Consider the following 17681-nt stretch of genomic DNA (forward strand, 5'->3'; position numbering starts at 1 on the left):
CTGCATATAGACCAATGAAACAGAACAGAGAACCCAGAAATTGACCTAAGCCATTATGCTCAATTAATATTTGACAAAGGAGGCAAGAGCATACAATGGAGAAATACATTTTCTTTTACTGTTTGTGTAAAGGAAAAAACTACTATCAACAAAATGCATATGAGAGTGATTAAGTCTCAGGCTAGTGAAGACTGGAAATCTATATAATAAAAGCCTAAGCAACCGTTAACAGCAGAACAACCAGTCGCTATGATGCGCACTGACCACCAGGGGTCAGACGCTCAATGCAGGAGCTGCCCCCTGGTGGTCAGTGTGCTCCCACAGAGGGAGTGCCACTCAGCCAGAAGCCGGGCTCATGGCTGGCGAGCGCAGCTGCCACAGCGGGAGCCTATCCCAACTCCACGGCAGCACTACTGAGCGACGGCAGTAGGCACAGCGGGCCAGGATGAGCACGAGCAGCGTGGCGCCCAGCCCCGTTTTGAGCTCCTCCCTGGCTGCCTGCCATTTGGCACACTGCTACATCCCCTGAGGGATCCCAGACTGCGAGAGGGATGTCAGACTGCTGACTTAGGCCCGATCCTGGTGCCATTCGCTGTAGAAGGCAGACAGTCTGAACAACTCAGTGACTCAGGGAAGCATAGGGAATTCAGGGTGAGCCTGCCTCCACGCTTCACTCACCAACTCGATAGTGTTTGCAGGACAGACCGTGGTGGCCCAGCCCGTGCCCATTGCAGCAGCTGCTGAAGCTCAAGCAGAAGGCCATGCAGCAGCAGAAGGCCATCCAGCCACAAGCTGGCAGGTGGACATCCCCCAAGGGGTCCCAGACTGCAAGAGAGCGCAGGCCAGGCTGAGGGACCCGCCCTCCCCCAGTGCACAAATTTCATGCACCAAGCCTCTAGTAATGTAATAATTTAGAGAAGAAGGTCCTGAGGCTTTAAGCTAAGGATACTGCAGCTCAGAAAGAACAAATGGAATAATTATCCCTTAATATTTTGAAAGCATTTTTTTCTTTAAACATCCTAATTATATACAGCATATAAACATATGTCAAGGATGATAAGGATTATGATGTATTTAAATTTTTTAAAGTAGATAATCATTTTCTTATTAATCAATAGTGCCACATAAGAACAAGTCTCAAGTTAAGGTTGAAAAAGGATTTTAGGTATACATTACCTTTCTGTGTCAAGTGCCTCCTCATTTTTCATCCATCTAATAGTTGGAAGAGGAAGTCCCGAAGCAACACATGGCAATACTGCACTCTGACCAATGACTCTGACTAGGGAAGAAGGTTGTTTCAAAAATACCAAGTTTGATGTGACCTTGGAACCTTAAAAAAAAAATTTTTTTTTAAAAAAAAGATAATGATTAAGAACGCACTTTACAACTTCAATGATGAAAATGACAAATTCCTATTCAGTCTGTGTGGTTTTATATAGTAAAATATTTTAAGCAAAGTGACACCAGAAAATTCCATTTAGATGAGCAAACATTTCTTAAATAACTTTTATGTGCAAAACACTGTGCCAGGTTCTCTGGGCCTTAAACGTGTATAAGTTATAGCTCCTGTCCTCAATGTACTTACTAGTTAACTGAGGGAGGTGTGACATAAATCCCCTTTACTTTAAAACATAGGAACAAACAAATGCCTCATGACTGCAACAAACAGAGAAAAGACTGAGCAAATTAGCAGCATCCTCCCCACTCCAGTGATATCATAAAAGGTTTCCTTTCCTTCCCCGTGTCAGTGTGTTACTTCTAAAAATCTTTCTGAGTTTCATCTTTAACTTGGTTCACTTAGTCTGTCAACCCTTTGATTTTATAACTGTGCAACTATCAGGTTACTATATATACCATATACACATATTATACACAGATTACTATATATACCATATACACATATACACATATATACATATATATACCATATAAACACACACATATATATATACATACACACATAATTTGTGTGTGTGTGTGTGTGTGTGTGTGTGTGTGTGTGTGTGTGTATATACATATATATATATATACCACTATATGTGTGTTCACTTTATATAGTTGCTCTTATGGACATATGAAAGGCCACATTCTTATGGATAAAAGATACGTTCTCTAAGTTTTGATGGTGTAATATTTCTAACGCTAAGTTGTGAGAAGAAAAAAATTCTTAGGCAAAGAGATGTGACTCCTGTCCCCATAATCTTAGGAAAAAATGTTTTATAGCCATAGTAACAACTATCATATCTGGCTTAAAACTTGTGAACCAAATGATGATGGTTCTGTAGTCATGGTAACAAGTAAAAATTGTCTAACAGATCAGGCACAACTCCCTTCAGTGAACATGCTTTTGAGAGCCAACAAATCAGTGACAGCCTCAGGCTTTAAACGTCAGTCATTCAGCAACAGAATCACTTGACATTAACCTGCTCTCACCTATCTAATCAACCATAAAAGATGCTTCTCTGACTGGCATTGACCCACCCCTGTGCGTTATAACCAACACACCAAAAACAATGTCTTCCCAAAAATTCTATAAGAGATTGGAAGTTGCATTATTCAAGGAGACTGTGCCTCTGAATTAAAAAAAAAAAAAATTGAAGAAAAAACAAATAAATGGAATCATATACTATGCTCAAGGATAACAAAAATTAACATCATTAAAATGTCCATATTACCCAAAGTAATCCACAGGTTCAATGCAATCAATCCCTACCAAAATACCAATGGAGTATTTCACAGAACTAAAACAAATAAAAATATTTATATGGAACCACAAAAGACCCCAAATAGCTACAGCAATCTTGAGAAAAAGCAAAGTTGGAGGAATCATACTACCTGATATCAAATTAAACTACCAGACCATAGTAATCAAAACAGCATGGAACTGGCATAAAAACAGACATATAGACCAATGAACCAGAATATAGAGCCCAGAAATATACCCCTACCATTATGGTCAATCAATCTATGAGAGAGAAGGCAAGAACATTCAATGAGCTAAAGACAGTCTACACAAAAAATGGTGTTGGGAAAACTGGAGAGATATGCACACACAAAAATGAAACTAGACTACCTTCTTATACCATATACAAAAATAAACTCCTAATAGATTAAAGACTTAAATGTAAGACTCAAAATCATAAAACTCCTAGAAAAAGATAACAAACATTTCTCATAGCAGTGTTTTTCTGATATATCTTCTCAGGCAAGAGAAACAAAAGAAAAAATAAACAAATAGGACTACATCAAACTAAAAAAATTTTGCACAGCAGAAGAAACTATCAACAAAACGAAAAGACAACCTACTGAATGGGGGAACATATTCACCAATGATACATCCAGTCAGGGGTTAATATCCAAAATTTATAAAACACTTGTACATCAAAAAAACAAACAATCCAATAAAAAAAAAATGGGCAGAGGACCTGCATAGACGTTTCTCCAAAGAGGATATGCAGATGGCCATTAGACACATGAAAAGATGCTCACTAATCATCAGCAGATAAATGCAAATTACAACCACAATGAGATATCACCTCACACCTGTCAGAATGGCTATAAATCAACAAACAAGTGTTGGTAAGGACGTGGAGGAAAGGGAACCCTTGTGCACTGTTGGTGGGAATGCAGATTGGTGCAGCCACTGTGGAATACAGTATGGAGGGCCCTCAAAAAATTAAAAATGCAACTGCCTATGACCCAGCAATTCCACTTCTGGTTATATCTTTCTATATATATAAAAGCCTAATATGCAAAGTGTCCTCTTGGGAGTTCGACCAACCGGGAGTTCGCTCGCTCGCTATGAGGTATGCTAACTACTAGGGGACAGTGCAGAATGAAGGAAGGCCCGGCCAGCATCCGGGGAACGGAGGCCCTGGCTGGCAGCTGGCAGCCACTAGGGACCCTACCTGTGCATGCATTTTGTGCACTGAGCCTCTAGTCATATATAAAAACTACCCACACAACATAGGGATGGTCCAATTATATTCATAAACTCACATTCAAAATAAGAAATGTGGAAAGAATCAGGCACCTAGCTATGGGTGTAGAAGCTGAAAGGTCATGAAACACTAAGCGGCTAAAGGGACTACAATGAGCTACAGGTGAGAGAAAGTTATGGGTAAGAAGTTGTTACACAGTTGAGTAAAGATAGCACAAAACAGGTATGAGGAAAGCCAATAGGAGCAGAGAGAGTGAGAACCCACAAAGAGAAGGAAAGATGGGAAGAGGAGCTGGTTTTACATTAAAATGAGGGAGTATTATAAAGATCCAAGAACTCTTGCTTACCAGTGTCTTGAGAGCTGCTATAGTAACAGCTACCACTCTGCCCATCTGTTGTATGAACTAGCCTGAGTGAGACTCTAATTCTTACAAGTAAAAAGATTTAACTATAAAAAAAAAATCTATTATAGGAAAGTAACCAAACTCAAAGGAGTGGGGAGACCTGACAAAAGACACAGAGTTAATGGTTCTTCGGTCAAGAAGAATGCAATAGACATTGAATATACTTTACTGCTTGATAAATATTTACTGACTAATGTATTCATTAAAGTATAGATCTTTCTTGTATGTTTTTTTCTTTTTCCCCCTTGTAAGACGCTTTATGCTGACGTTAATATTTCGCAGCACATTTTTAACAGTGTTTATAAAAAAAATTCTAATGAGAACAAATTTTACCCATCAATAAACATAACACCATCAGTCCTGATAGTAAATGAATACCTGGAAGAACTTTTAATTCAGCTTCATCACTGTACTTTGGTGGCCCGCCACTTTCAACTATGCAGCGATAAAGTCCCCCATCTCCTTCAGTTGTGTTGCTGATAACCAGTGTCCCACTTGGAAGTTTGAGGACTCTATCATCCAGAAGAAGAGGCTGCCTGTTCTGTTCCCATCTCACAAATGGGACCAAATCTGCATTAACTTCACAATTCAGAATTGCACTGTCCCCAGCATAAACTGAAGAATGTTCTGGTTGACTGGCAAATCTTGGAAGACCTGAAAATTAAAGAGAAAGAAGAAATAAAATGTAGCTAAACATTACTTTTAAATGAAGTGATGGGAACCAGCAGCAAGTCAATCCATGTGGCCACATGTATGGTGGAACCAGGGTCAAGAAGGAGGTTCATGAATCAGGAAATTGGCTACATACAGAATTACAAATCAAACAAGTAAATGTGCCAGGGATACTTGTCATATTCCTCACAGTCAGAGAAGTACAGTGCAAACATGGAAAAGCAGAAGGGCTGAATGAATCCCATGATATTAGACTAGAATAGAGGTAACAGTGTAAACTTATGGTTTTATATAATTACTAGAGACCTGGTGCACGAAAATTCGTGCACTGAAGGGGGTGTCCCTCAGCCCGACCTGCTACTTCTCACAGTCCTGGAGCCCTCAGAGGATGTCGTACTGACGGCTTAGGCCAGCTCCCCACAGCTGATCAGGGGAAGGCACCTCCCCATCACCCCCTTGCTGCTGCTGCCTCTGGCCTCCCTCTGTGGGAGGCGACCCGGCAATCAGGGGAAGGCGACGCCCCCATCACCCCTCTGCTGCTGCCACTGCCAGCCACACGGCTGCCTGAGCCTCGGCCCTCGCAGCCACCGTGGTTTGCCTAAGCCTCGACCAGGCCCTCGCTGCCTGAGCCTAGGGCCCTGGACAGCAGCAGCCACCATCCACAGCTTGCCTGAGCCTCGGGCTGGCTCTGGGCAGCAGCAGCCGCCATCTGCGGCTTGCCTGAGCCTTATGCTGCCCCTGGGCAGCGGCAGTCGCCATCTGCAGCTTGCCTGAGCATTCGTGCCGGCCTTGGGCAGCGGCAGCCGCCATCGGCGACTTGCCTGAGCCTCAGGCAGCCACTGCGGCTTTGTCCAGAAGGAGGCAGCATCAAGTCCCCACCCACCCACGCGTGCCTCGCCAAGCACGCAGCCCTGGCCACCTGCGCACGCAGCCTCCTGGTGATTGGATGTTACGGCATGATGGCATGATCACCATTAGCATATTAGCTCTCTATTATATAGGATATACAACTATAGAAAGATGTATATATAGATGCAAATGTGTATATATGAAATATGTATGTTTCATATACAATCATCTGTCCAGAGAGTCCAGATCAACGTCACTCCAGTGGCAATGAGTATATATGGTGACTTAATCTTGATTTCTAAATACCATCCTCCATTACAAGGAACCAGTGCTCCTTGGAGAAACAGCTGATTCTAGGCCAGTTATAGGGAAGTACAAGATGAAGCTGGAATGTCTTGTGACAGCAAAGAAGCAAGTACCCAAAGAATAATGTGGATAAATCAAAAGGACACAAAAGTCAGACTGAAGGGAGATTCCTCTGGCTAAATCTGGGATAATAAATTATAAATAGATGCAAAAATTAACAGGTAGAAGTTGGATGAGAAATAGAATATTTATAGGGTATCAAATTATCTCTTCCCCAAATTAATAAAAGTATGAAATATTTTATCAACTTTATAGTGAGAAACATAGCATAGACCACCTTAACTAATAATAAAGATTAACATCACCAGTAATGAAACAAAGCATCACATGCTTCCTAATACAATGCACTAAGAAGAACAGAGGATCACTATTCTATTCCTCCAAAAAATGCAAAATCTGAATCTATTCATAGGGAACAATCAGAAAACCCCAAATAAGACAAGGAAAAAGAATGATCTGAGATTAAAAGTCTAAAGAAACAACTACTAAGTAAAACATGTAATCCAGGTTGAGAAAAAAAGGGGGGGGGCGGGGGGAAGAGGTTAAAAGTTTCTACTTTTGTTTTATTTTTTGCTATTAAGACCACTGAGATAAGCAGTTAAATTTGAACAGTATCTATGGATTAAATGATAGTATTGTATCAAGATTAAATTACCAAAATTGATGGATGGTTTTTTAGGAGAGTGTCCCTTTTCTAGGAAACATACAAGGAATTATTTAGGTAGGATAATATCTGAAATTTACTCTTTATTTTTTTGTAATGAAAGTCCTAATTTATGTTAAAAATATTTTTAGCATACATTTTTATAAATGGTGGACGGGGGGTATACATTTATTTATTTATTTTTAAATTAAATCTTTATTGTTCAGATTATTACAGTTGTTCCTCTTTTTTCCCCCCATAGCTCCCCTCCACCTGGTTACCACCCCACCCTCCGCCCTCACCCCCCCTCACTGTCCTCATCCATAGGTGCACGATTTTTGTCCAGTCTCTTCCCGCATCCCCCACACCCCTTTCCCCCCCAAGAATAGTCAGTCCACTCCCTTTCTATGCCCCTGATTCTATTATAATCACCAGTTTATTCTGTTCATCAGATTATTTATTCACTTGATTTTTAGATTCACTTGTTGATAGATGTGTATTTGTTGTTCATAATTTGTATCTTTACCTTTTTCTTCTTCTTCCTCTTCTTAAAGGATACCTTTCAGCATTTCATATAATACTGGTTTGGTGGTGATGAACTCCTTTAGCTTTTCCTTATCTGTGAAGCTCTTTATCTGACCTTCAATTCTGAATGATAGCTTTGCTGGATAAAGTAATCTTGGTTGTAGGTTCTTGCTATTCATCACTTTGAATATTTCTTGCCACTCCCTTCTGGCCTGCAAAGTTTCTGTTGAGAAATCAGCTGACAGTCGTATGGGTACTCCCTTATAGGTAACTGACTTTTTTTCTCTTGCTGCTTTTAAGATTCTCTCTTTGTCTTTTGCTCTTGGCATTTTAATTATGATGTGTCTTGGTGTGGTCCTCTTTGGATTCCTTTTGTTTGGGGTTCTCTGCGCTTCCTGGACTTGGAAGTCTATTTCTTTCACCAAGTAGGGGAAGTTTTCTGTCATTATTTCTTCAAATAGGTTTTCAATATCTTGCCCTCTCTCTTCTTCTGGCACCCCTATAATTCGGATGTTGGTACGCTTGAAGCTGTCCCAGAGGCTCCTTACACTATCTTAGTATTTTCGGATTCTTTTTTCATTTTGCTTTTCCGGTTGGGTGTTTTTTGCTTCTTCGCATTTCAAATCTTTGACTTGATTCTTGCGCTCCTCTGGTCTGCTATTGGGTGTAATATTCTTTATTTCAGAGCGTGTATGCTTAATTTCTAGTTGTTTCTTTATCATAGCATCGAGGGTCTCATTAGTTTTCGTGAGGCTCTCCAAAAGTTTATTGCAAGCCCTCAAAATTGCGTTTTTTAGCTCTATATCCTCCATTTCTGTCATGTTTTTTTGTCTCCGCATTTTTTATGCTTTCTTGGTGCACCCCCTAGTGGTCTTTGTGCGCAGTCTTGTTCTAGTTGAGCCTTGATTGTTGTAGTTAATACTAGAGGGATTTGACCACCAGGCCGACTGGCTGTGTGAATCAGCTGTGTCTGCCGCGGAAAACTTCTGTCCTCTGGGGAGGTGCTAATCTAGCCTTTGCCTGAGGCGATCCGGCAAATGGCTCTGCGCAGGGCTTGGGCGGGGCGGGCTCAACAGGGCGGGCGGAGGGAGCCGTTATGGTGCCCTCAGTCCTGTTCCCAGAGGCTCTGCTTCTCAGAACCCCAGGAACCGCTGCAAACCTCAGAGGTGTCCTTTATGGATCCGAGGAGCTGAAATCTGGATGGTCCCGCTCTGACCACCGGGAACACTGGCTCCTGGATCTCTAAGGAGGTGCTAATCTAGTCTCTGCCTGAGGCCACCCAGCAGGAGCCAGCTGTGAAGCAATGTAAGTTGCCATGGGGCCTTGGGCCAGCTGCAGTTTGTTAGGTAGTTTTCAGATTGCAAAGGGCTAGGCCTTTCATATGCAAAAGCCTCCCTGCACGGCTTGGGCGGGGCGGGGTCCCAGGGGATCAACAGGGCGGAGCAAGCAGCTATGGCTGCCCTCACAGGCCCCACTTCTCAGTGTCCTGGCAATCGCTGCAAGCACCTCCAAGGGAAAGCTGCCCTTGAGTTCCGACCGATGCCAGACAGTCCAGTTTCTCCCGTATGAGTCTGGGTCCCCAGAGACTCGCCCGGAACTGGAACTCAGAGCTTGAGACTCCCTACTGATTGAAAAAGACAACCGTGTCCTCAGCCGCCAGCCCTCTCCGCGTGCGCCTCCGTACCTCTGTACTTTACTTCCGCACCGCACCTCCTCTGAGTCTCGGTAAGCTTTTCTCTTTCCTTCTAGTTGTAGAATTTCCACTCAGCCAGCCTTCCTGTGGTTCTGGATGATGTCTGTTCCCTCTTTTAGTTTTATTCTTGAAGTGGTTGTGCTAAGCAGCAATCTCCGGTGTTTACCTATGCCGCCATCTTGGTTTTTTCCTGGAATTTACTCTTAATAGTTCAGAAAAACATTCAGAAAAAAAATGTACTTCGGTATGTGCATATTGGGGGTGATGTGATAAGGCAGATGTGGTAAAATGTTAATAATGGTGAAGATTAAAATTGGATTTCTTGTTTCATTCTTGCAATGATTCCGTAGGTTTGAAATTACTTCGAAATCAAATATTAACCAAAAAAAATGCAGTCATAAATACTCTATATAGCTGCGGTCGCCAACCGGTGGTCCGTGGACCACTGGTGGTCTGTGAGGTCCGAAAGGTTGGTGACCGCTGCTATATTGGCCACAGAACAAAGTGGTTGAGAGGATGAGTACCGGAGTCACAATCTGCACTGAATCCCAACTGCACAACCTCATTTGTAACTGTGCGATGTTGGCAAGTTACCTAACCACTAAGCCTCAGTTTCTTCATTAGTAAAATCAGAACAGTAACAGCCCTCATAATGTTATAAAGGTTAAACACTTAACTAATTAAATTCTTAAATAATTCATATAGTGAATACTGCCTAGCACATAAATACTCAATAAATATAGGTACTATTACTAACAATAATATCTAAAAAGTGCTATTATTGAATATGCTCGCAATACAATAAAATGAGTTGATATATATGAAACAAACAATACAATAAATGTTTGTATATATGAACTCTAACCAATATGCTCGGAATACAATATTGTAAATACAATATTGAATACAATATTATTGTACATGCTCGGAATACAATAAAATGTTTCTTTAAGGACTAACAAATTATGAGAAACAACTACAAATCTTCTAGTTTTATGATGGTTAATCAGTCCTTATGTAAATGACACACATATGCAGGTTGTCCAGCTGTGTCACAAATTTTTATTTTTTGTTTCAAGGGATTTTGAAGAAAAGAAATAAAGGTAAAATTAACAAAATATCCACTTCTCAGAAATCAGAAAATTAGAAGGAAATAAAAGTAAACACAGAAACTAACAAAAGTGGGAAAAGTAATTTAGAATGAAACCAAGAGCTAGTTCTATTTTTTCTAAAGTCAAAATATTCTTCCTCCTTAGGTCTCATGAAAATGAATAAGTTTTAAAAACATAAAACTACAACTACATATGGGGAGTCCACAGACAAATTTCTAAAAGTTTCTGAATAAAGAAAGCAGATGGAGTAACTAGTAACTGACACTGAGGCAGAAAATGCTGCAGCTTCTCGTGCGCACAAGCAGGAGGCCACTTTGTCCTGCTGCTTTGGAAAAATAGCAGAAGAAAAGAGAGAGAGTGGGAATGGAGCTGCCAAGAAGGAATTAACAATGTCTGTATTTAGAACACACAGTTCCCCACCTTTGAGCTCAAAATACTCATAGCCATGGTACTGCCCAAGCAGTAAAACAAAAAATTTTCTGCTGTAGAGAAATGAGACAGCCCAGAGAAAAAGACCGTTCATATTTAATTCAATGAGCTGTCTACTTAGTATTCTTTCAAAAATTCCTCATCTTGATTGCCTGGCCACAATCAGTTCCTATTGCTTGCAACCAAAGAACTCTAACCAATAGTCTTTTAGAATGGCAATTTGTCAATATCTTTTTTTATAAGTTTTACCGAGATACAATTTATATAGCACAAAGTTTACCATTTAAAATACACAATACAATGGTTTTAGTATATACACAGAGTTCTGCAACCATCACTATAATTTTAGAACATTTTATCATCCCCCCAAAAAACCTTGTACTCACTTGCATCATTCCCCATACCCACCTATATCCTTATCTCCTCATCCTCAGCCCTAGAAAACCAACAATCTTTTGGCTCTCTATATATTTACCTATTCTGGGTTTCATATATATCAAGTCATACAATACGTGGTCTTTTGTAACTGGCTTCTTTAAGTCAGTATAATGTTTTTAAGACATCCACATTGCAGTATATATCAGAACTTCATTCTTCTTATCCTATACTAGAGGCCCGACGCACAAAATTTGTGCAAGAGTAAGCCTTCCTTCCCCCAGCTGCTGGCACCAGCTTCCCTCTGGCACCCAGTACCCGGGCTTCCCTCCAGCCACCAGCAGGCACCCCGGACCTGGGCTTTGCTCCGGCTGCCAGCAGGCACCTGGGACCCAGGCTTCTCTCCGGCCCCAGCTTCATCCAGAAGGACTCCAGAGTGACTTCTGGTCTAATTAGCATATTACCCTTTTATTATTATCTATACTAATAAAAGGGTAATATGCTAATTAGATTGGGAGACCTTCCGGTCATCCTTCTGGACAAAGCCATGGTGGTGGGGCTGAGGCAGAGGCGGTTAGGGGTGATCAGGCCAGCAGGGGAGGGCAGTTGGGAGCAAGCAGGCCGGTGGGTGGGGGGGGAACAGTTGGGGGCGAGCAGGCCGGCTGGGGGAGCAGTTGGGGATGAGCAGGCCGGCGGGGTGGGGTAGTTGGGGGCGAGCAGGCTGGCAGGCAAAGTGGTTAGGCGTGATCAAGCGGGAGATCAGGCTGGAAGGGGGGGGCAGTTGGGGTTGATCAAGCCAGCAGCAGTGTGGTTAGGGGCGATCAGGCAGGCAGGCAGGCAGGCGAGCGGTTAGGAGCCAGCAGTCCCAGATTATGAGAGGGATGTCCAACTGCCAGTTTAGGCCCAATCCCCGAGGGGTCCCAGATTGGAGAGGGTGCAGGCCGGGCTGAGGGACACCCCCTCCCATGCACGAATTTCATGCACTGGGACACTAGTAGATAATAAAAGCCTAATATGCTAAGTGTTCAGTTGTCCGTTCAACCAAAGTGTAATATGCTAATGATATGCTAAGGCCGCTCAACCGCTCGCTATGACGTGCACTGACCACCAGGGGGAAGACAGTCGACTGGTCGACCAGTTGGTATGATTTGCACTGACCACCGGGGGGCAGACAGTCAACCGGTAGGTTAGCTTGCTGCTGGGGTCTGGCTGATCGGGACTGAGCGAGATGGGATGGACATGCCCTGGAGCCCTCCCACAGTCCCTCCCTGGCTGGGCCAACCTCCCGCGTCCCTGATCATGCACCAGTGGGGTCCCTCAGCCTGGCCTGCACCCTCTCACACTCCGGGACCCCTCAGGGGATATCAGAGAGCCAGTTTCAGCCCAATCCTGCAGGCCAGGCTGAGGGACCCCGCTGGTGCACGAATTCATGCACCGGGCCTCTAGTTGCCAAATAATATTCCACATATGAATATACCACATTTGTTTATCCATCCTTCACTTGATATTCATGTACACTGTTTCACTTTTTGGCTATTATGAACAATGCTGCTATAAACATTCATGTACAAATTGTTGTGTGAACATATCTTTTTCTTTTCTCTTGGTTATTAGATACCTAACGAAATTTCTCAGTCATATGGTTGGTTAACATTTTGAGGAACTGTTAGACAATCCAGTGCTAATTTTTAAAATCACACACACACATGAAGTATACCCTGTGATCCAGCAATTAGTAAAATTACTAAGCCTAGTAATCTGTTCTATAGAAATAAAGATTTACAAAGTTGTTCATTATAGTACTGCCTATAACATCATAAGACAAACAATGAGACAAGGAAAAAGAATAATAGTTTGAAACTGAAATAGTCTAAAAAGACAATTACTAAGTAAAACGTGAAATCCTGGACCAGAAAGGAAAGAAAGGACCAGAAAGGTAAAGTTTCTGCCTTTTTTTTTTTTTCTGATAAGATCAATTGAGATAACGATTGATATCCATATGACCGTTCATCAAAAAGGGGATCTTTAGATAATTCACAATATATCTATAAGTGAATATGATGTAACTATTAAAAAAGAACTTCTATTCATTTCTTAGTTTAGACACTATTTCCTCCTGATACTCAGGCCAAGAGCAGGTTAAACAACTCTCCTATAGAATCTTGCAGCCAACATTTTTATCATCTTGTATTAACACTGCCTGCTACTTAAATATTAGGTTAAAAAAACACATTTCCTATAAGATATGAAAGTTAAGAGGAAGAATGAACAAAACTAGCAGAGAAGAGAGGAAAAGGTGGAGGACAGGATTAATAGGCAATGGGGAAGCCATGAACAAAAGTCAGAGGCAGAGAAGGAAAGGGAACTGAAAACATTCAGTACTGCCACAGCTTAAAATGTAGTGATAGTGGTGCTGGAGGCAGGGAGCAGGATGAAGTGGTAAGAAATGAAACTGACCCTGGCTGGTTTGGCTCACTGGATAGAGCGTCAGCTTGTGGACTGCAGGGTCAAGGGCACATGCCCGGGTTGTGGGCTCAATCCCCAGTGTGGGGCATGCAGGAAGCAGCCAATCAATGATTCTCTCTCATCATTGATGTTTCTCTCCTCCCTTTCTCTCTGAAATCAATAAAAATATTTTTTTAAAAAGAAATCAAGCTAAAGAAGTAGAAGCCAGCTCATGAAAGGACTCAAGAAGTCTAGACATTAACCTCATGTTATTAGAGAGTCACTAAGGTATGAGAAACAGTGTGGAGATGGATTGGAGGAAGAGAAGGATAAGTTGGCAGACAGTTACAAGGCTGTGGTGAGTAGCCTTAGAAAGGAGAATGTGAATCAAGTAGAGAAATTAGGAAGGAGAATTCACTGGATTTGGTGATGGGATGTGAGGTACAGCTGAAAGGAAGTAGTCATGACAAAAACCCACTTTAAAAACATAAATGATAAACAAGAGGTGACCTAAGTGACATTGTAGGGGCAGTCATGATGCTAACTTCTTTATCAACATGTTGAAGAATGGCTGGCAAAGAGATTTTAAAAATAAGAAAAGGCAGATTATCAAGAGGGCTGACTTTATTTTTCCATACTCAATCCATAATTATGGAGTAACTACAATAGCCTTCTATGGCACCCAATACAACTTTGAGTATTGGGCTCCAAAGAGGAAAAGAGTCATCATACTCTGAAAAATTGAGCAAATACAACCTGGAGTGAGCACTAACAGGGAGCCATGACCTGCAATGGGAATGATATGGGAAACTACAGTCTGAGTCATATTCTTTTTTCACATGTTAGCATTTCACCAAGTGAGTATAAATATTAAGTCTTAATCATAATACAACTTTTGAACAATGTGAATCTTAACCAAAACTAACTACTTCACCTGGTATTCAAGTGAAGAAATCTAGATCTGAGGAATGCCAGTCTCTAATACAAGACAGATATGACTTATGTAGGAACCACATCTTACTCTCCTAGATCCTTAATTTTTTTTAAACTTTCCATCATTCTTCAAAAAAGATGGTCTATCATGGACCAGACTGTCGAATTGCAGAGGGAAGGCGGGGTGGATGCGTGGGTGGGAAGAGATCAACCAAAGAACTTGTATGCATGTAAGTATAACCCATGGAAACAGACAATAGGGTAGTGAAGGCCTGAAGTAGGGGGCGGGGGCAGGCTAGAAGGGGGGGTCATTGTGGGGGGAAGGGAAAGGGGGACATATGTAATACTTTCAACAATAAAGATTAAAAAAAAAAGTATGTGCTACAAGAAAGTGAATATTTCTCTCCTTAAAACTTTCTGCTCTTCACCTTAATATATATATAGCCTACAGCTTTTAAAATGAATTTTCCAATTAAATGTTGTTTCCTTGGTTAAGGCACAAAGGAACCAAGAATCTGGCTATACTTCAAGTTTTCCAAAGCCATACTAAATGGTAATGCAGGGTAGGATAAAAGTTAGCAACTAAAGTGACTCAATTTTTCTATATAACTTCCTCTGTCATTTCTAAGTTAAAAAGAAAAGAAAACAAAAAGAACTGGCTCAGTACTTCTGATAGCAACCTTAAGCCATGTAAATCATCAGAAAGTGGGAAGTGCTAAAGTTTATTCCCCACAGCACTGAGCAAGTCCTAGATAATGAGTAATCAATTGATACTTGTTAAATATTTAAAGAGTGTATCTGCTGTTACCAGTTAAATTAAAAGTCTAGGATAATAATGCTTTTATCAAGATTTACCCTTTATAAAACTTTGAAAATACCAATGAATCATTTAACAAAACTTACCTGCTACTGTGAGCTTGGCTGTTCTGCTGACAATAGTTCCAAGACTCTCAACAGTGGCCACACACTGATAATAACCTTCATCAGGTTTATTGTGTTTGGAATGCACCACATTGCTGATAAATAAAGACCCATCTGGGAGAAGCTGGCGTCGATCATCTGATACTAAATTTAAAAATGTTCCATCTTTTTTCCATTCAATTTTTGGAGAAGGCTGAGAATATGCTGAACAATTTAATACAACAGAAGAGCCTCTAGTTGAGAGTGTATCCATTGGCTCCACCAGAAAATAAAATGGAGTGAATGTTCGAATGCTGGATCCTACAAAAATAATAAAAAAAAAGGAACAAAGTTATGAAAAACTTCCTTCTACTATTTCAGTAAGAAAATATATTGTGTCCAAAAATTATTTACAAATAGTTAAGTTCTGAGGGTATGATACATAAATAAAGTCATTTTACTATGAATATCTAATAAATAAATATTATCTTTTACTAGGAAATCAAAATTTGACCCATTTAGAAGAACATTAGAAGAATGATCCATGATAGTCATGGAGGAGGTGGACATTATACTCATCTCTTCCCATACCCAAACTGTAATTACAACTAAACTTAAGAACAATCACCCTGAATAACCATCTGAAGACTAGCTGAAAAGAAGTCTTATTACCAAGGATTTACAGAAGAACCCACACTGAGACTGGTAGGAAGGGCAGAGATGCAAAAAGGGCTGGCCATCTCAGCTGCAAAGGTGCCCATGAGGAGCATGTGGTCTTAACCTCATGCCAGGCTCCCCAGCCCAGAGCACCAGAGCTGGGATGAGGAGGCCACATAACATCTGGCTGTAAAAATCAGCAGGGATTCTGTCTACCAAGGAGAAACAAGAATCTGCTAGAAACCCAACCATCCTCTTAAAGGGCCGAGGCACAAAATCTTATTTGCGGCCACTCACCCTAGGCTCCAGCAGAGGGAGGGTGGATCGGAGCAGAGTAGAGTCCTGTAAAGGAGAGATTGAGTTGTGTGGCTTGAGAGAGAGAGAGAGCTGAAGGGACAGCCGCCAGGGTCCATGTAATGAGTCCCTCCCTATATCACCCACAGATGCCATATTTCAGGGTGACCACTCCCCTCCATACCACATCAGCCTGAAGAAATGCACTAGTCCCATCCTCCCAACTCGCAGTCATCCTGCACTGCCAGGCTCATGCCCTGCAGAAAAGTCAGCTGGATGTGTGGCCTGTGGTGAAGACTTTCATGAAAGACTCCTGAAGAAGTCCAGGTAGACTGGAGGAGAGACTGAGTTGTGTGGCTTTAAAGTGGGGGCCATTTTTCCCTCGCACTTTTGATGGACGCCACCTTTCCTATGCAAAGCCCTCCCTGCACATGGCCAAATCTTGGTGGTTTTAGCCTGATGAACTCTGCTGCCCTCCACAAAGGGTGGCAAGCTGGCCTTGTATCCTGAGACTTTTACTGAGTGGCCTCAAAACCAGCACCAGTGTTGAGGTTGAATCTGTATCAATCTGGCGAACACCACTCACTCCTACCTGGTGATGAACTGAAAAACTACCTCATGCAACTCGTGTACTACCCAGACGCTCTTTAAGTGACAGAGCCTTATAGGCAGCAAGCATGTGGATGCAGATCTCAGGGTGCCTTGGGTCTTTTGCAGACCAACCCCTGGGCTCTGCACTGATGGAAGAAAAGTTTGATGTACAGCTTGGCCCCTCCCATGCATCCTGACAGCCAACAGAAGCAGCCATAAACTATAGATTGCTTTATAGCTCCAAACAGGTGGCCCAGGGCCAGTCACAGGCAGTGCTTGGCAGTGACCTGCCCCAGAGTCCCTCCCAAGAGGCCCCAGAACAACACACCCGGTGGCGGACTTCACACCACATCAGAGCATGGAACAATTAGCTCCACAAGCGGCACACCCAAAGATCTCAGCACATACCAGGCACTGCTGGGGACAAATCCACTTCGTGGGGTCAGTCCTCGCTCAGAAGCTGGTCAGGGTCAATCCCCATAGTCAGTCAGTCTGAGGGCCCACCCCACTGACAGATGGGCCAACAGCAATCAAGACTAAATTACAATGGGAGATTTCAACAAGGAACATTCCTGTAGCACCTTGCTTGATTGCGCCACTAAGCCCCACAGGACACCTACTACAAAAGGCCACCATACTAACACTGGGAGGCAGAGTAGATCTACCTAATGTACAAAACAAATCGAGAGAGGCAGCTAAAACGGAGAGACAAAAAGCATGTTCCAAATGAAAAATAAAAAAATAAGAGAAATCCCCAGAAAAAGAACTAAATGAAATAGGCAAGCAATCTACCAGATAGAGTTCAAAACAATGGTTATAAGGATGCTCAAATGAACATAGGCGAAGAATATAT

The 17681-nt window shown here is 42.0% G+C and overlaps 1 protein-coding gene across 9 annotated transcripts in view; it reads right to left on the reverse strand.

The window, feature by feature from the left end:
* The window catches only part of NEO1 (neogenin 1), a 199056-nt gene extending 182777 nt beyond the window's left edge, over window positions 1-16279 (reverse strand). For 4 of the 9 annotated variants that reach the window (XM_014530451.1, XM_014530448.1, XM_014530447.1 and 1 more), the window contains exons 1-4: window positions 16241-16276; window positions 15290-15607; window positions 4723-4998; window positions 1177-1330 (exon numbers count right to left, since the gene is read on the reverse strand). In XM_014530451.1, coding sequence (XP_014385937.1) covers window positions 1177-1330; window positions 4723-4998; window positions 15290-15560 — 701 coding nt within the window. In that variant the 5' untranslated portion in view covers window positions 15561-15607; window positions 16241-16276. Of the gene's footprint in view, window positions 1-1176; window positions 1331-4722; window positions 4999-15289; window positions 15608-16240 lie in introns of all 9 variants that reach the window. The other 5 variants (XM_014530454.1, XM_014530453.1, XM_014530445.1 and 2 more) reach the window with 4 other exon arrangements.
* Between the last annotated feature and the right edge of the window lie 1402 nt (window positions 16280-17681).

The sequence above is a fragment of the Myotis brandtii genome, unplaced genomic scaffold, assembly GCF_000412655.1.
Source record: "Myotis brandtii unplaced genomic scaffold, ASM41265v1 scaffold74, whole genome shotgun sequence".
NCBI lineage: Eukaryota > Metazoa > Chordata > Mammalia > Chiroptera > Vespertilionidae > Myotis > Myotis brandtii.